At 36.7% G+C, this 23,410-nt stretch overlaps 1 protein-coding gene across 1 annotated transcript in view; it reads right to left on the reverse strand.

Moving 5' to 3' along the window:
* Nucleotides 1-23,410, reverse strand: part of XIRP2 (xin actin binding repeat containing 2) — a 337,707-nt gene that overhangs the window by 28,626 nt on the left and 285,671 nt on the right. The window contains exons 3-4 of the mRNA XM_068968681.1: nt 11,320-11,480; nt 5,434-5,571 (exon numbers count right to left, since the gene is read on the reverse strand). Of these exons, the coding sequence (XP_068824782.1) occupies nt 5,434-5,571; nt 11,320-11,480 (299 nt within the window). The remainder of the gene's footprint in view (nt 1-5,433; nt 5,572-11,319; nt 11,481-23,410) is intronic.

Raw genomic sequence — 23,410 nt, forward strand, 5'->3', positions numbered from 1 at the left:
ACTTAGTACTGTGTAAATACAAGAGAAAGAAAATGAAGAGGAAATAAGCATGAGAGAAGGAAGATCAAATCCTGAATGTGAGAATATGGCACAAAGAAGGAAGCTCCTAAGATTGCTAATGGGTCCGAGGTTTGGTTTTTGGAAGAATGGGAAAGTTCTAAAATTAGATTGTGGCGACACCACACAACTTTGTAAAGATATTGAACAGCCATTGAACTGTACACTGAAAATGGCTGAACTTAATGGTATGCAAATTACCTCAATAAAGCTGTTAAAAATGAAGAAAGAGAGGATGAAAGTCTTTAAAAAGAACAACCCAGCAACCATACAATGGGTGAGTGAAAATAAACTCTGACAGGAAGAATGGCATTTTCCTACCAACAACATATTTATCCTAATATCTGCTCCATGTACTTCAAGATCTCTTTTTAAAGATGAGGGGATGGATTATTCAGAATGTTTTCCCAAATGGAGCCTGTTGTAGTGAGTGGATTAAAAATATCCCTCTTAAGTGGTCCTTTCCATTCTAGTATTAAGAACCTACTGCTTTTCACTGGCATAGAATTCTGAGAATTCAGTCCTAAGACAAAATGAGAAACAATGCTAATGTGGTATTTCTAACCTAAATATCAACAGGACACATGCTGAATGGCTCATAATCCCTTAAGGAGGGTTGGATTTCATTCTTATCTACAGGAATAAGTAAAGGATGCTTTGAAAAACAGACTCTAAATGGGTGATATTAAAAGCAGTACTTACTATCAGAACCACCGATAATAATAAAGTTTTCCCCAACATATTCTTCTAAGAAGCTGAACTCCATACCCCTGTTACCCAGAGACCATGACTGTCCAGAGTGGCTTCTTTTTCTAATTTACATAAGGATACTCCCACAGGCTAGCAGTGATGCTGCTAACTGTTAGGCAGAACCATAAAGTCGAAGTCTAGAATACATAAATAGGACATTATTCCAAGTTTAAAATGTTTGGCATAGTGAGTGTTCCTATATCTTGTACCTGCTTTCCCCCCACTATTTAAACCTCTTTCAATAGGTATAATCAATTAAATAAAAGAGAGAACTTTACCCTCAGAGATAGCTTAATTTTCAAAACCTGTTTAGTCCTATTGTCTGTTTTCTAGACAAATTGCTTCCAAATAGCTAATTACCTTGAAACATTTGACTTCAGTACATTAGGAAAAAAAAGAGGCAGATTAAAATTCATATTACACCTTATGAAATTATTGGAGGAGGAAATGGCAACCCACTCCAGTGTTCTTGCCTGGAGAATTCCATGGACAGAGGAGCTCAGCAGGCTACAAGTCCATGGGGTCGCAAAGAGTTGGACACTACTGAGCGACATTTGCACTTCATTAGAAGAATTGACTCATTGGAAAAGACCCTGATGCTGGGAGGGATTGAGAGCAGGAGGAGAAGGGGACAACCCAGGATGAGATGGCTGGATGGCATCACTGACTCGATGGACGTGAGTCTGAGTGAACTCCGGGAGCTGGTGATGGACAGGGAGGCCTGGCGTGCTGCAATTCATGGAGTTGCAAAGAGTCGGAAATGCCTGAGTGACTGAACTGAACTGATGAAGTTATTACTAATTGTGATGTTAAATATTGTCAGAAATCCAAAACAAATGTTCTTTCTTTTAACTCTAATTAAACTTGATTTTCAAGTTAATTTATATATGTTAGCAAACTAAATATTTTTCTGGCTATGGGCAGAATTTAGCAGAGAGATAAATCTCAAGTACTTTAAACAAAGAGACAGAAAACACTCTCAGGCATGACAACAATTTGGATAAAACAGAATTAACTGTTTGTCTACCAATAAATGTTTTGTCGTCAATCCCTGCTGATAAAAGAAGAGATTTTTAGAATGCATTCAGAATGCTTTAAACATTTAAGTGAATATTTAAAACATGATTTTTCTACATTTTCTGTTCAAATTTGATAGATATCTCAAATTTCCATTAAGGATTATAAGTCAGTAATTTGATTTTTAAGGACAGATGACTTGTTTCTTTTATTTCCCTACAGATTTCTGTGTAAGGGTCAATAAATGGTATTTACTTGTTCATTCTCTCATGTTTCCTTTCTATTTTATTTATATTGCATTGCATTATGCCTTAGATTTAGCCATTTCTCATGGAATTATGGGGTATTATTAGTATGTCTAAAGGCAGATAATGAAACTGAAGTTTAGAGAGGTCATTACAGGCCTAAAATCATGCAGCTATTCAGATTTTTAGTACATTTTTTAAATTACTCTTACATACTTTAGTATTTCATGTTCTCAGAGCAGGGATTACAGCTTATAATAGTACACTATATTTGCAAGGAGAAAAATACGTCTGCAACACACACACACACATATATTGCTTGATTGCTTTGGTCTTTTTGATTGTTTTTTGATTTGATTGTTTTTACCCAGGATTGATTTGTTTTTGATTGGTTGATTGTTTTGGTTTGATGGTTTTTACCCAGCCTCTATTTACTGTTTGTTCCTAAGGGGATGCTGAGGACATGCACAGAGGCTGCTCAGTCAATCAGCATCCTCTGGCTAGAGTACTTTAGCTCTAGGGGAAGCACATGTATCCATTTAGAGCCAATTAGATGTCATAAGGCTTTTTTCCAAGGCTTCTGGGAAAAGGATTCTCCCTCTTTTTCTCCATCATTTTTAGTCTTTTCTGGGGAAAATTTGAGTGAAAAAGGGGCCAACTGAGAGGAAGTAAGGCTGAGAGGTTAAAAAAGAAAAGAAATATGGTCAAGGAGATATTTAGTTTTTAAAACAAACACTTGGAAAGTGCTTATAAGGTCCAAGCACAATCTTAAGTACTTTACAAAAACAGCTTTTTTAATGCTCTTAACATACCTATGAGGTGGGTGCTAGTCTAATCTTGGCTTTATAATTGAGGAAATTGAGACACAGAGATATAAAGAAACTTGCCTAATGTCACCAGCTAATATGTTAAGGAGGGCTTCCTTGGTGGCTCAGCAGTAAAGAATCCACTTGCCAAAGCAGGAAATGTGGGTTCGATCCCAGAGTCAGGAAGATCCCCTGGAGAAGGAAATAGCAACCCACTCCAGTATTCTTGCCTGGAAATCCCATGGACAGAGGAGCCTGGCGGGCTATGGTCCATGGGGTCCCAAAGAGTTGGACATGACTGAGTGGCTAAATGACAACAACAATGAGTTAAGGAGCAGGGATATGGACCCAAGCGATCTTGCTCCATCTGAGTGCTCCTAGCTACTGTCTAGAGACACACTGTGACTCCTTAGTTAACTCCATGGTAATGTAATACATGCTTAACAATGGGTTCTCAAAGGAAGGACAGAAAGAGGAAAGGGAGGAAGAGAAGGGAAGGAAAGCAAGAAGGAAGGGAGGAAAAATATTCCTGATTTGTTGCCAGTTCCCTTGGTATTAATATTCATAGTATGGCTGATTTCAAGCTATTAACATGATATTATCTGGTTTTCAAAATTCCTAAAAATTTAATAATGAAAGTGTTGGCACAAGCCAGCTGCTCTAGTATACCTCTGGAGATTACACCAAATCTCCCTTCTACAAGATTGCATTTTTATGAATTTGTAATATTCTTTTTAGCTTAAGACGTTTGTGGTTGGGTTTTTGGTCTTTTGCAAAATAAAGCATCCTAATTGATATCAAATTTTACAGATGATGAAATGCTTTCATGGAAATGCCCTTTGGTATCTTTGACCACCACAATCACCTCATGAAATAGACAAATCACTCATTGGTTTCTCCATCTTAACAGAAACTAAGACTTGAGGGGTTATGAATTTGGACTATGTAGTGCTGGCAACATAATTTGCCATACTCAGTGTAAAATGAAAATGTAATGTTACTTGTTTAAAAATCACTAAGAATTTCAAGATGATAGCAGAGTATGAAAATAAGTGCAGGGCCCTTCCACCCAAGGGGTTCTGTGTAACTGCTCCCCGTGAAGGTGGCCCCTGGGTCTATGTGACTCAGCTGATACACGTCAGAGGTGGTGCGTGAACTCATATCTACCAAGTCTCATAGTTCTTACACTCTGTCACACCGCTTTCCTATAAATTAAAGGACCTGTAAAAACCTGTACTTCTACATAGGATTTATTTAAATTATTAATAATGACTATATATCATGTAGCTGATCAATTTCAAGTAAACACACATACTTGATTCACTTAGATTCCTATGTTGCAAAAGCTATATTTTAGATCGCAACTATATCCAATCCCAGGTTTCCTTGGTGGCTCAGTGGTAAAGAATCCACCTGCAAGTTTGATCCCTAGGTCGGGAAAATAGCCCTGGAGAAGGAAATGTCACCCATTCCAGTAATCTTGTCTGAAAAACTCCATGGGCAGTCCTTGAGGTCACAAAAGAGTTGGACATGTCTTAGCGACCAAACGGCAACAATATCCAATCTTAATTTATTTACATTACATTTCCTTTAGGTAAAATTAAAAGAAATCTTGCCTTAAACTTGAGCTACTTATATTGCACCTTAAAAATTTTTTTTCAAACAAAGCCATAAAAAGAAAACAAATACGATTTCACATATCAGACTTTTAATTAATCTCTCTGATATACTTTCCCTGCTACCTGACCACCATACACACTCGGCTGCCTTAATATTCAAAACTTAGACAACTCTAAATATCCTTGGGATTTTTCTGAAAAAACAAAAACAAAAAATACTTTTATGTCCTATGACAACATTTCAGAAATATCCCAGTTACTTTCTTCCTCATAGAAAGGCTATTTACAGTACAGTTACTATTTTTCACAGTGCCAGGCTCAATCTAATGAGTCTTATTACTAATATTTTCACAATCAAAAATCATTATAACCCATGACAATATTTGGTGATATATGACAATGGAGTAATGAAATGGGAAAATAAAATCTTTTATGTAAGATAGCATTTAGAGGTTGCATTATTAAGTTTTATATAACATCTGGGTTCCACTACTCAATTTTTGATTATTTTAAGCAAATAGAAAACTCATCAAAATAAGCAGCTGAATAATGCTTCAAATTTAATCTATGCAAAGAAATAACAGGTAGTTTATCATGAGTTATAATGTAAAGGCAGAAGTTCAATGTAAATATTGTTCTCAACATTTCTGTTTACCTGTTTGACTAACTTAGACTATTTAATTTTCATTTTTGAGACATTAGAAGCCAAGAAAAAAATATACCAGTGTGATTTTCTAGAAACATGTCAAAATGCTCCAATAAGTTAATACACTGATATGCTTTCAGGATGATTTTCAAAACATTTCAAAATTACCATTCTTGATGAGTAATAAAAACAAATATACCACCAAAGAGGGCGGGTTTGTGTGTTTTATATTAGCACTGAAATAAGAGCATTTCAGCCAGACAGGATTTATCCTTGACTGATAGTAGTATTACCTGCTCAGATCTGTTCTGGTGTTGGTATTGGTACTGAGTGAAGGTATTAGAGGAAGAAGCAATTTTGTCCTTCTCAAATTGTTTCTTCACTCTGGCCAAACCACCAGGCACTGTGCACATTTCTGATTCTTCCAGCATCTAAAACAAATTAAGAAAAAGGAAAATTCAACTTTACATCATCTCAGGGTAGGATTCTCAAGCTATTTAAAAAAAAATCATTGACAGTTATTAATGGGTGGTATAATAGAAAGACAGTAACATAAATAATTATTTCAGAAGGTCTTTATTACAGAAAACCTTAATAAAAATAATCTATCCATGATGGTTTTTCATGTGACAGTCTTCTGATATAAAGTTAGAAGAATCTTCAAAGTATTGAGTTAATTTTCTTTATCTCAGATAGATTTTGATGTCTGGAGATTAGACCTGTTAGAATGTATTTCTCTCATACTACATAAACTAGCCAGATATTAGAACAATGGATTAAATGTTAATCCATAATAAAGTTGTTATTAAAATCCCAAATGTCTAGATAGGTAACACATCATTAACAATATTAAAAAAGAAATTGGACTTATTCCAAAATGTACTTAAATCATTAAGGATAAACAAAATAGCTTTGGAGTTCTTTTAAGGGAGCATATTTTTAATCATATGAAAAAATATTAAAGTTAATAAAATTAACCACTATTTAATACATAGTGCTGAGTGATTTTCTTCGATATATTTACATATATTTTTCCACTTGATGCTTCTCCATATTCTGTGAGATATGAACATTTATCATCCTCACTTTAAAATGAGGAAATTGAGGTTTGGGGAAGTAAGACATCTTGTTAAATTCTCACAACTAGGGTGTGAGTGTGGGAGCTGGAGTTTGAAACCATATCTGCCTGTCTTAATCACAGCTGTCTGTCTTAACACTAGCCTTTAAAAAATAGGCAGATAAACAGATACTCCGAGATGGATGTATCCTAGGACTCAGCTCTTAGCCTTGGTGTATGAGACTCTGGGTTGGGTGGGAGGGTCTAAGTTTAAAAAGATCCTGGTCTATCACTGGCAGTTTACGGATGAGAAAGCTCATTCTAGTAGGAGTCACTTGGAACAACCTGAACAACTTTGAGAAGTTGTCTCAGATACTCTGTTTCTGTGGGAAGCTCAGTAACTCGACGGCTTTGGTTTTGACGATTCAGCATATTCTGCAGCCCAGCAGGCACTCAAGCCCAGGTGGGATGACAACTGGTAAGCAAACAGGCCCCAGGCCAACCCACTCTCCTCTAGGATGTGTCCCAGTATGAGACTGGGAGGAGATTCAGTGACACTTCACGCACAGAAGGTCTCCTGAGGTCCGGCCCAGTCCTGACATAACCCCGGAAGACTTGAAACCTGAGAGTATCTGGATACTTGTGAGCTGAGGTTCCCTGGACTGTGGATTCTTCGATCCTGAAATCCTGACTGAAATAGTTTCTCAAAGAAGTACTAAAAGTACAACACTATATTGAGGTTTTCTATACTCTAAAATGGGTTTCCGGAGGTGGCACAGTGGTAAAGAATCCACCTGCCAATGTAGTAGACACAAGAGACCTGGGTTTGATCCTTGGGTCGGGAAAATCCCCTGGTGGAGTAAACGGTAACTCACTCTAGTATTCTTGCCTGGGATATCCCATGGACAGAGTAGCCTGGCGGGCTACAGTCCGTGGGGTCACAAAGAGTTGGACGGGACTGACCGTGCATGCATGCCCACACGCAGGCAATACTCTAAAATACTGGAGATGAAATTAATATTCAGGATTGTCTGAATTACTGGCAAAGTTTATAACCTTTCCCCAGTTACAGGGCCTGTCAAATATTTAAGAATAGCACATTAGCTCAATGGAAAGAAGGGATACATTCTATCAAACTGTAACAAACTTCACACATAAATCCTGGTCAATTACTATCACTTGATACATGTTAAAATCATAAGAAGTTATGGCATCTCTTTTGAAATTTAAGATAAAGAAAGGGAAGGGTAAATTAAGGCTACAGTATTTCTCTTATCCCCTCTATCATTTAACTTACGTAAATGACCTTTTTCATGTATGCTGCTGCTGCTAAGTCGCTTCAGTCGTGTCCGACACTGTGGGACCCCATAGATGGCAGCCCACCAGGCTCCACCGTCCCTGGGATTCTCCAGGCAAGAATACTGGAGTGGATTGCCATTTCCTTCTCCAATGCATGAAAGTGAAAAGTGAAAGTGAAGTTGCTCAGTCGTGTCCGACTCTTAGCGATCCCATGGACTGCAGCCTACCAGGCTCCTCTGTCCATGGGATTTTCCAGGCAAGAGTACTGGAGTGGGGTGCCATTGCCTTCTCCAATCATTTATAGATAATATATAAATATCAAATTATAGAAATCAAGCCAAATTTTGTTAAGAAAGTTACCTTTTCCAACAACTATAAACAATGTCCAAATGATGTACAAATTAATCTGGTAGGTCTGATTAATTATGCTAATGAATGGATACTTTCCTGGTATGTGTGTTTGCACAAAAAATATCAGTTCTTACACTGAATAGACTGCCTCTTATCTACTAAACGAATTAGAAAAAAATGGATATATCCATTAATTTCCTTTAGCATCGTGCTTTGGAATTAGACCATGTTACACACGCAACAATGCATACAGTTTGTTGATATTTTCTAGTAATACAACCCAGTACTCCTGATGCCACTTGCTGGCCTAAGGGGGAAAGCCCTTTGAGCTATAGTTCAGTTAGTAGGAGTGAAAAGGTTTTTTTGTTTAGTTCAGCTTGTAAGTGCATGTTTACCTATGTAAGATGGCAGGACTTACTCAAGAAGCAGCCTGTGACTATGAGCTGGAGTGATGTTTCTTTGCTTAGACTGAAATCGTTATGCCTTGGTTACTACCAGGTACTGACATCCCAACTACTCCATGTAATTGTCAATGACCATATAACTTAGATTGCTTTGCGTTGAACCTTTAAAAAAATGTTTATTCTTATTCTATGTTTCCTATTCTTGGACACAGCAATAAGATTTGGAATTTAATGGGTACACCAATAAAATTATTCTATTAACAAGTCAATTTAAATACCTAACACAAAATCTACCTACTGTTATTTTAATAGTAAGTTAATTTAAATATATAACACTTAAACCTAGGCAAGTATATTACATAGAGAATCAGCAATTTTGTTTAAAAGAATTGTTCTTGGTTTCTAGAGCATAATAGAAATAACATAATTTGGAGAGTAGGACAAACAGTGATTCTAATCCCATGTATGAGCCTTAAAACCTTGGGCTAGAGTTCCTTAATCTCAGTTTTCTTTTCTTATAAACTGGGGGGGGGGAGGGGGAGCAACATATTTCTCACAGATTTTTAGCAAGTGTTAAAAAAGAAGATAAAGGAAATAAATTTGCACAGCACAAAATGTGTTGCTTTGTTGCTTAATAAATGTTACTTCTCCTTTCTCCTCTAGGGGCTTCTGTAGACTGATGCTTTTTCACAGGCAGGCCTTTCCTTTGGTGGTGGTGGTGGTGTAGTCCCTAAGTCGTGCTGGACTCTTGAGCCCCCATGGACTGCAGCCTGCCAGGCTCCTCTGCCCATGGGATTCTCCAGGCAAGAATACTGGAGTGGGTTGCCATTTCCTTCTCCAGGGGATCTTCCTGACCCAGGGATTGAACCCCGGCATCCTTGCAGGCAGATCCTTTACCAACTGAGCTCTGAAGGAAGCCCCAGACTTTCCTTTATGTTCAACAAGATACCACCTGGCTGATTCTAGGACAACGATAAACTGATCTAGGACAAAGAAACTATCTCAGTGTAATTCAAATATAATGGATTCAGTTTGGGGCCACATCAATGACTTCCAAATTCTGCACATAAAATATTTGGTTTATTTATGTAGACAACACTTGGTTATAAGTAGTTTCCATGCTTTTTTGATTAAACAAACATTTGATGCAATTGACCAAATGAGGCAGGTATTTTGCTGTATCTTAGATATTTATCAGGATTTCTCTGAGATAATATATGTGCTCATTTTTCTCAAAATATTAGCTTAGGGGCAAACCAAACAATAGGGCACTTTTTGGGCCAATATGCATTCCTGTATAAGAAGAGGCAGTTGAATATAGTTAAAAGAGTACTGGAGTCAAGAGACTTTGAATCTAGTCTGGCTTCGTTGCTATCTAATTACATGACCTCCCATAAATCGCTGTCCCTCAGTTAGTTTTATCTGTACATGGGCAGGAAAGACAGGGACTATTAAATTCCTTTTACATAGACTTTCTTCAGAATAGCACTGAAATTAAAATTTTTTTATATTAAATAGTGAGAAATTTAGTTTCCCATGTGCCTGATTTAAATGTTTTCCTTTTAACATAATATAAATACAAATCATGCCTTGTACACATTTGTTTTATGGTATATTATCCTCGTGCCTAGCAAGATAAAAGTCTTCCTAGATAAAAGATGGCTTAGTAAATAGCTAGTCTTTATCTAGGTATTTTCAAAGTCAGCTTGTTTCCCCAAGAAACATTTTTCCAATTTATCTAACTTGTGGTGAAATTGCTTAATGGTCCAGCAGGGGGTGCTATGTAAGAAGACTGGCAGGAGGCGCTGGAGGGATACTATTTGTTTTGGAAGTATTTAGATATTTCTCTACATTCATTCAACATCTATGCTGCGTCTAAAATGTATTTTAATTACTATGTAAAATCTTAAATGTCATCTAGAATTGCAATATTGTTAATGAGTTTGGCACAGTCATTCTTGTCTCTGAATAATTTGTAAAGAAAAACGCCGCTTCACAGTAGCTATTTTAGAATACCACCCTTCTTGGCTATTCTCTCTCTCTTGTGGATAAATGAACATCTTTGCTAATTTGGAGATTATAATTATAAAAGAATATCCTTACATTCCATTAAAGCTTCTACTAATAAAATGACTTCTCAAATCCTGTGGCTTGCAGGCCGCAGAATATGGAGCCCAACAAACTCTTTTGAATATGACTTTATTATGCATTGGCTCTAAATATCGGTGGTCTTACTGAATCCTGCTCTTTCCTGTAATCATAAGTGGTTTAGCAGAGTGCCTACATTGCTAATCTCCCTCATTTCTATGTTGATTAAGCTACTCGTAATGGATTTAGTGCATACAGAAACATGAAAAAAGCAAAAGAAATTATATTGCCAGTGAATTTCAATTAACTATACATGTGAACAAGGAGGATGGGAGGCAGGCCCACATGATTAAGATTTTGAAATTAATTCCCCACCTTCCTGAGGAGAATAGCTATAGGTTAAATGATAATTGGGGCAATAATAACACATTTATACAGTGCCTTACGGCTTACATGTAAATTATCTCTTTGACTCTTCACAGAGACCATCTGCAGTAGGTGGTTTTTCCCATTTTTCAGTTAAGGAAACTGAAGTTCAGAGAGGGGTTAAGATAGGAGCTCAAGTTTATACAAATGGTAAGTGGCAGCATGCATGCTAAGTGGCTTTAGTCATGTCTGACTTTTTGTGACCCTAGGGGCTGTAGCCTGACAGGCTCCTCTGTCCGTGGGATTTTTCATGCAAAAATACTGGAGTGGATTGCCATGCCTTCTTCTAGGGGATCTGCCTGACCCAGGGATTAAGCCTTAGTCCCTTATGTCTCCTGCACCACCAGGCAGGTTCTTTACCACTAGTGCCACCTGGGAAGCCCCAGTAAGTGGCAGAGCTGAAGCTTAATTTCAGATACCCTGAATTTGATACACCTTATTTCTGTTTTCTCTACTTTATCCAGTTGTGCAGTAATATTCTTATATTGCCATGTAAAGAAGGCATGTGAAAGGCAATCAGCCGGCCTAATGCAGGAGCACCAGGAGCAGCTTACATTGGCGGAGAAGCTGCGGCAGTCGCCCCTGGAAACAGCTGCCTGGTACCTCGCCATCCGTTCCTTCAAGGACACCACTTCCTGGAGGTCTGACACACTCTTGCTCTGCGCGGCAGTGTCTTCTGCAAATCCACTCGCAGGCTTATTAGGGCCAGCAGTCACTAAAAACAAACGTAGCATGCTCAGATATGATTCAGGTTTTGAAAAGAAAATAACATCATCTTAGGAACAGTGAAGGCACTTAAAACATCTAGTTTTGGGAAGCAGACTGTAATATACCACAGTATTTCCCATGTTTCACAGTCACCTTCTTTTTTTAAACCTTCAAGCAAAGCTACAAAATGCCAATAGAGAAGCATCTGCTTATGCAAACAGCAAATGAAAATACTGCCCCACTTTCCTGCCATTATTCTGATAAACAGTAAGTATTTATTGACATACATAATGTTAATGAAACTCCTGAAGCACTATGTGTTGGATTTATGCTAAATGCTATAAAAGCGTAATCTCATTTACTTCTCTAACAACCTCATGAAGTATGTTCCATTATTTTCTAAAATTTATAGATAAAGAAAATGGAGAATCAGAGTAATTAAAAAACTTTCCCGTGATCACACAATTAGTAAGTGTCAGATTTGGTGGTTTGACTAAATCTTTAGCAAGTCTAAAAATTGCTCTTTGCCTCTTACCTTACCCTTCAACCCTCAAGGAGATAGGTCTAGAAAGATCTATTGAGATCGATCTAAAATATGTGAATGCTATGAGAATTATAGACTGGAGTTTTTCCTTTTATTTCATAGAGGCATGTGTTACATAAGACAGCATTAATAGTTCCCTTTAAAAATAAGTTTTGCCAGTTATTCCAGATCACCTGATATTTTCCCATGAAAGCCATCTACCTGACAAAAATATAGGGCATTAGATATTACATATTTGCAAACAGAGCAAAAGCCTGATTGCATGATCACAGAATAACAGATGTCAGAAGCAGAAACGTCTTAGAGATACTGTAGTCTCATCTGGTCTAATCGGTTCCTTTTAGGCATAAGGAAACACATCTAAATATTTCCTGATGTGAAAGGAATATAAGGACCCTCCCTGGTGAGTGTGATTCTCCATGTTTATTTAAATACAGGTGCCAGAGTTGATTTCAAAACTAGTTTTTGTTATTTAATTCAGTGTTCTTTGCTGCTATCACTCTGTTTGTTTACTATTTACTCTTTAAAAATTGTAATTCCAAAATCATTTCAAGGGCTCCTTCTGGGGCCAACCAGTGAATGGTGTGTGTGTGTGTGTTTTGATATGCTCAGCACTCATTCATACACCCCTGCCTTTCTCCTTAGGGCTGTTGTTTTTTGCACTCATAGGGTAGTGGTCTTTGGTGTGCTTTGTTATTTGAATTGGTTTACCAACACTGACTCAAAGCCCCAGACAACCCCAGTTAACAGACCACCAAGCTGTTTCCTCCCTGCCCTGCTCCCCTATCTTCTCACCGTGTCCCCACACTGAACCATCTTAGTACATTGTTTGTTTTTTCCATCAGCTACTTGAAAGTTTATGTACACACAGCAATTTGAGAATAATATGCGTGACCCAGGAGAGATTAAAAATCATTTGTAGTTTGACTCTGTATTTTGTAATTTGACTCCATATTTGGCTTTCCTTAAGGACTTCTTATTATATTAAATTATAGGTATATTTTAAAGTTTTAATTTTTTTATATTTTATTTCACACATATCAAAAAGAAACAAAATATAAAGGAATAAGACATTGTATCATATGCATGCTGTGATTGTATAACCTGATATATTCACAATAAATGTGAATTAGTTTTTAAAATTCACCTGTCTTCTGAAAACTCTATATATCCACACAAAAGTATAACTCCTCCAGATAATCCTGATAAAAAGAGATTCACACAAACTACTGAAAGTCTCTCACATGCAGAAGAAAATATGTCTTTATTTTTCTCTGTACATTGTCTATTTGTACAGATGAATTCTGAATATGTTCAGCCATACTCCTCTTGTTGTAAATGGTCACTATATGAATTTTATTGAACATGAACCACTAAAGTTTTTCCACATTATGATATGAGTTTCATTTTGTACATTATTCATAAAATATGTCATTCTTATATCAATCTTAACAGAAAGTCAGTACTTTATTTTTGCAAAAATTTACAGAGTATTTACTTTCCAAATACTTCAATTTTTATCCTACTTACTGGGAAATGCCTAAGATTATTAATGGTCAGGAAATCAGTTGTCTGAGTATTAGAGAGATTTGGCTTCCATTGCCTTGTGGCTTTTTCTTCTGATCACAGAAAAGACATTATGTTTTATTCTCTCTGTTTCTCTCTCTCTTCCTCTCTTTTCCCCATCAGTGACTCTGCCTACACAGGCAGGGTAGTGGAGTAGAAAACCTACCTGGAGCAAATAAATTGTGTCCATGTTGTTTTTTAACCTCCTAAGTCAATGTCTTTTAATATCCTCATTTGAAAAACAAGGTGATGCTTCCTGTTGAATGTACTGTGAGGCAGCACACCCATTTGTTCCTATCCTGATGTTGGTGACACCTGATGTAAATTTGTAAGGTTCGTAAAACAGTCTCTTTTTTTTCTTTTTGAAGGATAATTGCTTTACAGAATTTTGTTGTTTTCTGTCAAACCTCAACATTAATCAGCCATAGGTATACATATATCCTGTCCCTTTTGAAACTCCCTCCCATCTCCCTCCCCATCCCACTCCTCTAGGTTGATACAGAGCCCCTGTTTGAGTTTCCTGAGCCATACAGCAAATTCCCATTGGCTACCTATTTTACATATGGTAATGTAAGTTTGCATGTTATTCTTTCCATATATCTCACCCTCTCCTCCCCTCTCCCCATGTCCATAAGTCTATTCTCTATGTCTGTTTCTCTATCACTGCCCTGTAAATAAACTCTTCAGTACCATTCTTGTAGATTCTGTATATGTGCATTAGAATACAATATTTATCTTTCTCTTTCTGACTCACTTCACTCTGTATAATAGGTTCTAGGTTTGTCCACCTCATCAGAACTGACTCAAATGCATTCCTTTTTATGGCCACTGTGTATTTGTATCACAGCTTCTTTATCCATTCATCTATTGATAAACATTGAGGTTGCTTCCATATTCTAGCTATTGTAAATAGTGCTGCAGTGAACAATGGGATACATGTGTCTTTTTCAATTTTGGTTTCCTCAGGGTATATGCCTAGGAGTGGGATTGCTGGGTCATATGGTGGTTTTATTCCTAGTTTTTAAAGGAATCTCCATTCCATCTTCCATAGTGGAAGATGTATCAATTTACATTCCCATCAACAGCGCAAGAGTGTTCCCTTTTCTCCACACCCTCTCCAGCATTTATTGTTTGTAGACTTTTTGATGAGGGCCATTCTGACTGGTGTGAGGTGATATCTCATTGTAGCTTTGATTTGCATTTCCCTAATAATAAGCGATGTTGAGCATCTTTTCATGCATTTGTTAGCCATCTGTAAGGACAGTCCCTTTCTTAGTGATGTGTGGCAAAGAAGATAGGAACATTGGTTGTCTGACCTCGTGATATTCTCTTTCAGAATATGACTGACATTAGAAACAGGGTTAACTGAGTTTAGGGAAACTTTAAAGAGAAAGGTAACACAGAACAAAGTGGGTGTAAGACAGACTCAAAGATATCCTGTACAACACAGGGAACAGAGCCAATATTTTGTAATAACTGTAAATGGAAGATAACCTTTAAAAATTAAATAATTTTTAAAAACATTACTAATAATTGACTGGAAACTAAAGATGCTACTGTCATAAAATACTTGTAGAAAATAGGGAATAATAGGACCTGTAAGTATTCTAATGGAAACCAGAGTGTGGAGGACCATGCCATAAGGCTACAGTGGTCGGTGAAAAAGAGGAAGGGAAAATAAAATTTTACACGACTATTTCTGATAAAAAGCATTGTAAATATTTACATCACAAAACCATTGTACTAGAAGTTATTTGTTTCTGGGATTTAGAGGTAATTCACTGTGCAGATGAGTAAATAAACTTTTTTAACAGTTCAATGAATTCTCTCAAATCTCCAGTTAATGAGTTCTCCAGCCCAGCCTAGAATCTGTTGTAATCCTATATATAGAATATTTTATTTGCTGATAAGAAAATACTTGCTAATCCACCCCCAAATGAATTCTTTCTGTAATAGAATACATCCTGTAAAGCAGAAAGAGCATACAGGGAAGCACTTGGAAAGAATATACACCACTAACAAATCTAAGCTGTTATCATGAGACTATTAGAAACCAAGGGTAAGAATGCATTTTCAAAGAATCCTGAGGTTCTTAGGGGAAAGATTTCTATTATTACCTTTTGTAATATAAGAAGTTACATACTCCAGTTAGACCCAATTTATGTCCACTTCCTATTTTCTTAAATCATGAGAGAGTGTGTGACTATTTTTCACGTCTCTATTTTCCATGAGCCTCAAACATGTGCTTTTCTTCTTCAGGTTTTAAAAATGAAGAAACTGACTAAACCAATGGATCAATCAAGCAAATTTACCTAGGTTGCAAAGTTTATTGTGCTTCCTTGAATTTTACTTCCTGTGGAAAGTCCTTGTTTCAGGAATTTTTTAAAAAGCAAAGTAGTACAAGATAAGGCAGAATGCCCTGATTTTGTTGAGCAATTATTCATCTGCATGTAAGCAGTCACAGAAGGGTTTGCATAGTCAGCCTTCTGTGTTTTCTTGGAGGTGATAATAGTTTTAAGATATCAGATATACAAAATGATGAGGAATAGTCAATGTTTTGAATACACATTGAAAATTTCTTGTAATTTCACAATTTCTGTTATCAGTGAAAGAATTTTTAGAGATATGCAGAGACTAATATCAAGAGGCATTTCAAAACGGTCACTGAGACATTTGCTATGAACTAGTCTTCAAATTAGCTGTTCAGGAATTTTCAAAGTTGCAATTCAGTTTTTTTATTTTATAAATGATATGTTCCTAGAGCATTAAAAAATGACAAATCTATCCTTATTTCTCATTAAACAAATGTCTAAAAGCTGAAATAACAAGTTATAAATATAATTAATGACTTGGAAATAAAGGTTAATGTCTAGATACATAGTGGTAGGCTCAGTGTATTGCTTCAAAATACTGTCAAAGTCATAAAAGTGTTTATTTAGAAAACACCTAATGTGGCAGGATTCGCACGACCAAGTGCTTTGTCATGATCTTCTTTCTAAAGCAAGATTCAATCTCAACACATTTTATAAATTTAAATATGTCTTATTATTTTCAAAATACGAGAGGCCCATTCCCAAATCGTAGTTGTGGGTAAAGTGTTATGGAAAAGATGATTATGTCAACGGATGTTATTGGATGAAAGACTGATATTGAACACCAGGAGCTTTAAAACTGGCTTGTACAAGGATGGTGTAAATTTTTGTGAGTCACCTCTTTACTTCTCCCTTTTGCCTGTGCAATATGAGCTATGTGAAATAAAGTAAAAACTACTTTGACCTCTTTATTTCACTAAGAGACTGTTTGCTAGAGTCTGAGTTGTGAAGCTGATATTTGGTCTCTCTGATTTAGAACACAGGTATAAGCAGAGGTGTTTCTGATTTCCTAGCTGTGGTGAAATCAGAAGGAAAGTTATCAAAGGTGGGAAAAGAAGTAAAGGTATAAAAGTTTTTTAGAAGAATTAAAGCACACATTGAAGGCAGTTAATAGAGTTACTGTATGTTGCAGAGGGCTCCCTGGGTAGCTCAGCTGGTAAAAAATCTGCCTGCAATGCAGGAGACCTGGATTTGATCCCTGGGTCCAGAAGATCCCCTAGAGAAGGGAATGGCTTCCCACTCCAGTGTTCTTGCCTGGAGAATTCCATGGACAGAAAAGCCTGGCGAGCTACAGTACATGGTGTCACAAAGAGTTGGACATGACTGAGCGACTTTCTTTTTCATATGCTGCAGAAGAGAAAAACCAATAGCGAAATACCAATGACAATGTGAAAGACGATGACAAAGATAGAGAAAAGACAGCAAAAGTCAAAATGCTACTACAAGATAGTAGCATTTCAGTAGGAAGGTGGAGCAATGAGCAGAACAAATGAAAAATAGAATTTTTGCTGAAAATAGAAATATTTGCTGAAAATAAAAGTTGGGCATTGATATATTTAAAGTATTTACCATAATCCAGGATAAAAAGTAATTCTAAAACACCAATAGTAAATCCTGGTAAAACATTTCAGAATCAAGGAAAAGAAATTATCCAGACAGATGAAGGATTTCTGTGATGATGAGGCAAAATTCAGGATGTCTTCTTTTTAACACTGAACACTAAAAGCAGTTAGAGAACTGATTACTGAAATTTTAGTTTCAGTACAGAACTAGAGTCTCTGTGAATTCGAGTCTATGTGAATTCAAGACTCTGAGAACTAGGGTCTATGTGAATTCAAGAGTCTATGTGAATTCAAGAGTCTATGTGAATTCAAGACTTTGAAAACTAGAGTCTATGCGAATTCAAGAGTCTATGCGAATTCAAAACTCTGAGAACTACAGTCTATGTGAATTCAAGTTGGTATTCATGTGAAAAGTCAATAAAAATCAAAACACAATCCTTTTAACAAGTCAGCCAAAAAGAAAACAAAGAGACTTAACAAAATAAAATGGAATAGTGTAAAACCAAATGTAAATAAACATGTGCCAAACTTCACCTAAAAGACAAAGACAAATATTAATAAGTCCAATCATATGCCACCTGCAAGACAAAATTTAAAATGAAAATATTGGGCAAGAAATTGCCAGGCAAAAATAAATGAAGAGGAGTTATCATGGCTATATTCCTTTCATGCAGTAGCATTAAAAACAAAAATATGTTCAATGAAATAGAGAGCTATTCTATAAATAGAAGATGCTACCCCACTATGAAGCCATAGCAACAGTGGGCTTCTGCATGCTGACTAGCATAGAACAGAAACATATAAAGGTCATCTGTAACAAAAAGGAGAATTTTTATATAATTTTTGTGAATATAATTGCTGTAGATGACTTTAATATTTTTCCATCTTTGCCATATAAAACTTCAGAAATAAATTAGCTGAATTATACTTTAATAAGGTTTATTTTAATGTCATTTATGTATTCTTTATTATTAAACAAATACCAATTATAATAAACATGACATATTCACTATGCTCCAGAGCCTCCAGTCTAATTGGTAAGAGAGACAGGCAATTTTAGCCCAGAGTGTTTATGGTTTTCCATCAGGTTGAGTTGGGAGCCCCTGGGATGGGGCGAACCTAATCTACCTGGGTGTGTCGTTGCGTTGTGTCAGGAAGGCATCCTGAGAAGTGGAACACCTGCACTGAAACAAGAAAGAGTTGGCATGTGACCGCGTGGAAGAGAAGAAGATGCAGAAAAGGAAGGAAACAGCAGCATTACCAACAAATCGTGTTGGGAAAATTAGGCAATGCTTTTGAGGAAAACATTAAGTTTCTCACCGCATGTTAAAGTCAGGAAAATATTTAGAAAACACCTAATGTGACCAGATTCACACCACCAAGTGCTTTGTTGTGATCTTATTTCTAAAGCAAGACTTAAGTGATTTTTAAAATGATGAAAATTCCTTAGAGAGATATAGCTAATTCATAAAATGGGTTCTGTTGGACATTCTTAGCATAAAAATTCAAAGTGACAAAATCTTTCCAAATATGTAGTGAGACAAAAGAAAACTGGAGGACAGACAAGTATAATAAATAGGCTGAAGTGTTAATTTTCTAATTATTTTCTAACATTATTGAAAAAACAAATAAATGACTCAAAGGAATGATTCACAAGCAAAAAAAAAAATAGAAAATATGTATAAAGTGCTTTCTACATGTCAGACATTAGTCTTTTTAATGCTCTCAACTGCCGTATGAGGTAGAGACTATATTTATTTTTAATCTCCATTTTACCGATAAGGAAACAGAGACATGGAAAGACTGTCAAACTTGTTCAAGATCAGGTGGCTAGTAAGCTTCAGAGCTGGAAAGGAAGCTAGACAATCTGGCTCTGGGTTCTGTGACTTAAGTACAATTCTATGCTATATCTCAAGAAGTACAAGTGTCCAAAAACCAAAAGACAAACCCAAACAATTACCTTCCCAAGGAAAGAGATGAAGTAAAATTCAAACAACATAATAATGTCATTTTTTTTTTGCTAACTGACTCACTGCATATGCAATAAAAACATGTAAAATAAATAGACCTAGAAAACTGATCTGATGTATAATTATGACTCAAAAGAAATTCTAAGGTTTAATAGTAATTTGAATTCTCAGGCAGAAAAATAAGAATTTAAAGATTTTTTTATTAGAAATTTTCTAAAATCAATTTAAGAAGCCTTTATTTAGTCCAGACTAAAAGCTAGGCAGAGAATGAGCTGGAGTGTCACAAAAGTCCACAAAGCTGATACAAATACAGATGTCAGCTTTAAGAAGGCAAGTGTACTTCTGGAGACATATCAATAGCTTTGCTCTTATATTCTGGATGCATTCTAAAGAAGTCAACTACTCAGAAAATTGACTTAGAACTAAATTGGGAGAATGATGAACTAAATTCCATAAAATCTAAATATATGATTTATAACCCAGCTCAAATTTGTGTACACCAGATCAAATCTATGGACATACCATAGACTCAGAGCCATTAGCATGAATAAATTTTCTATAATTCTTAATATTTGCATATCCCTCAGCTAATAATAAAATTCATCTCTTTTAAGCATTCAGAATGCTGCTGCCAAGTCAAATTTGTACTCAATTTGAGTTTTATATATTTTACCCTCATTTGAATATTATAAAACCAAGAAATAGGTGGAGAATAAAATGAAACAGCAAGTGTATAGCAAATCTTGCATTAATTTACAGTGTTTTAAAAAAACATGGAGAAGAAGGGCAGAGAGTTAACTGAGTAAAAGTATTTGACGTGACGGCACAAAAGGCATGCTGTGGCATATGAACCCAGTAAACCAGATTCCACTTTTAAGACCAACCTCCCTTTGGCCCCATTCCCCCCAGAAGCATTGTGTTGTGTGTACTCTAGTCGCCTCTCCAAACTCCATTCATTCATGTGATTTGCACGATTTATACATTAACAAGAACAGATCATCTCTCAGGGTAATAAAAAGGATTGGTTCTTGCTTTCTTAGTAAATCTTCCCTAACCACTATTCTTATTCAGGTACTAGAAGAGATCCTACACATCCAGTTGCCTCATAGAGGAGAAAGACAAGGTTTAGCAATGCGGTAAACAAAGTATAGGTTCTCAAAAGATGTGTACATCCTTATCCCCCAAATCTGTGAGTGTGTGTGTGTGTGTGCGTGTTATGTGTTATGAGCAGTTATGTCTGACTCATTGCGACCCCATGGACTATAGCCCACCAGGCTCCTCTGTCCATGGGGTTCTCTAGGCATGAATACTGGAGTGGGTTGCCATTTCCTTTTTCAGGGGATCTCCCTGATCCAGGGATCGAACCTGTGTCTCTTGCTTTTCTTTCATTGGCAGGTGGGTTCTTTACCACTGCACCACTGAGAAGCCCCAGAATCCGTGAATATGGTATTTTATTGGGCTGACCAAAAGTTCATTCAGATTTTCCTGCAAGATCTTACAGAAAATCTTGAATGTACTTTCTGGTTAACCCAACACATGACAAAGGGGACTTTGCAGATGTGATTAAATGAAGAATTTTAAGGTGGGAAGATTATCCAGGATTGTCCAGGTGGGTTCAGTGTAGTCACAAGGTTTCACATGAGGGAAAGAGAGGCAGGAGAGTCAGAGGCGAAAGGGAGCGATAATGACAGAGGTGAGAGACGGGGAAAAAGGTGAAGAAGGAGAAGAAAAGGAGGAGGGAGAAGTGGAGGAGGAAGGAGAGGAAGGGGAGTGAGAGGGAGGGGAGGGGGGAGGAGGAGAGTGGGGTGGGGGGGAGAGAGAGAGAGATGTAATACAAAATCTAAGCTACTGGCTTTGAAAGCAGAGGAAAGATTCCATGAGTCAAGAAATGCAGGTAGATTCTAAAAGCTTCAAAAGGTAAGCTCCCCCATAGAACTTCTGGGGGGGGGGGTCCCAGGCAACACTGTGATGCTGATCCAGTGAAACTTGTTTTGAACCTCCAGAACTGTAATAGAATGGATTTGTGCTACTGTAAGCACAACTGTATGTATTGATAACTGTTTGCATTAATTTGTTACAGCAGCAATAACTGTACACGTACATGCACCTCACCAAGTCGGAAATCACTACACAGTCGATTCTTTTAATGGCATATTTCAGTTCTAGCTGCCCCAAATTTTATAGATTTATATACACAAACCATGCTCTGTTGGAAACATCTTTGAATTTCTTTGTGCCTCAAAGAATAAATGTCTACCTACTCATAGATAAGACAGTATAAAAGTCCACTTAGATTCTAATCTCTCTGGGTAACAGAACTGCCATTTCTAACTGTAATAACAACTTCTTGTATAGACTTGTCTTCTCTTTTCTGCAGCCCCTGGCATCTCATAAGAAGTTCTCCTGGTACAAGAGCAGTTATAAATGTATAGAATTTAGACGGAAATTAAATAATCATTCGTGCTTAATATTGCTAGTTTGGACATATTTGAAAATTCAATCATATTGCTATTAAATATGTTAAACTGATTGCTTAAAGTATTGGCCAGTTAAAAAATCAATAATTGAATTAAATGACTTAAATTTCTTTGAAGTGGTCAAATAACTTGAAAGTATTAAATGCCTATAGATGATGCATACTTTTACAAAATAAGTCTTGTTAGATATTTCCCTAACACAATGAAACTTATATTGCATTACAACAATAACTACTTGTTAATGAGTATCAGTTCTGTGTTAGCCATTTTACATGTATATTCTTACACATCATTTTATGTCTAATTCTTATAACAACTCTACCTGATGGGTGGTATTATTTCCAGTTTTCTAATGGCAAAAGTAACATTTAAAAAGATAGAATCATACAGTAAGGAGCTGAGCTTGAAAAAGTTCAGGTATTTCTGAGTACAAAGCTATTTAACTCTGCACAGTCTTTTATGTAAGTATTTTTCATTAACATATAACATTATAAAGTAAGTTTTTAATTAAGGGTATGAATCTCCCTCTCTGCTTCCTAAACATCTACACACAAATCCTTTATTTCAGGGATTTATCTAGGGATAAATCAAAGGGAAACCAGCAAGTTGAATTTCTGTGCCCCTAAGTGAGTTCTTTTTTGTCCTTATAAGCTTGAGTTTAGAAATGGAAATCAAGCAAATTCTTCATCTATATTTCTTTGGTCACTCACTGTAGAGCTCAAACTTGAGATGGGGTTAGGTATTGATCCAAGCCAGCAGGGACAGAGTTTAGCTTTTCTGTATGGGAAGGAAATGCAAAGCAAGGGCTGCTCTCATTGCTATTGATGTTTTGCCTCAGGGCATGGGAGGTGGTGGCATGATTCCATCAAAGTTTCTTCTTGTTTAAATCAGTATCCCAGGTATACAATAAGGGTATTTGATAAACTCTCCCCTTAAGGCTTTCAGCATACATTTGGTAAACATTTATTACTCATCTAATGTTGACCATAAAGAAGGCTGAGCCCGGAAGAACTGATGCTTTTGAATTGTGGTGCTGGGGAAGACTCTTGAGAGTCCCTTGGACAGTAAGGAGATCAAGTCAATCTTAAAGGAAGTCAGTCCCGAATATTTATTGGAAGGACTGATGCTGAAGCTGAAGCTCCAATATTTTGGTCACCTGATGCTAAGAGCTGACTCACTGGAAAAGACCCTGATGCTGGAAAAGATTGAGGGCAGAGGGAGAAGGGGGCAACAGAGGATGAGATGGTTGGATGGCATCACCAACTGAACGGACATGAATTTGAGCAAACTCCAGGAGATAGTGAAGGGCAGGGAAGCATGGTGTGCTGCAGTCCATGGGGTCACAGAGAGTCAGACATGACTTAGCAACTGAACAACTGTTGACGACGCATAGTGCTCAGGGCAGGGCACAAATTAATCACTGTTTTATTTAGTCCTGCTCTCCTT

The sequence above is a fragment of the Capricornis sumatraensis genome, chromosome 3 (assembly GCF_032405125.1).
Source record: "Capricornis sumatraensis isolate serow.1 chromosome 3, serow.2, whole genome shotgun sequence".
In the NCBI taxonomy this organism is placed as follows: domain Eukaryota; kingdom Metazoa; phylum Chordata; class Mammalia; order Artiodactyla; family Bovidae; genus Capricornis; species Capricornis sumatraensis.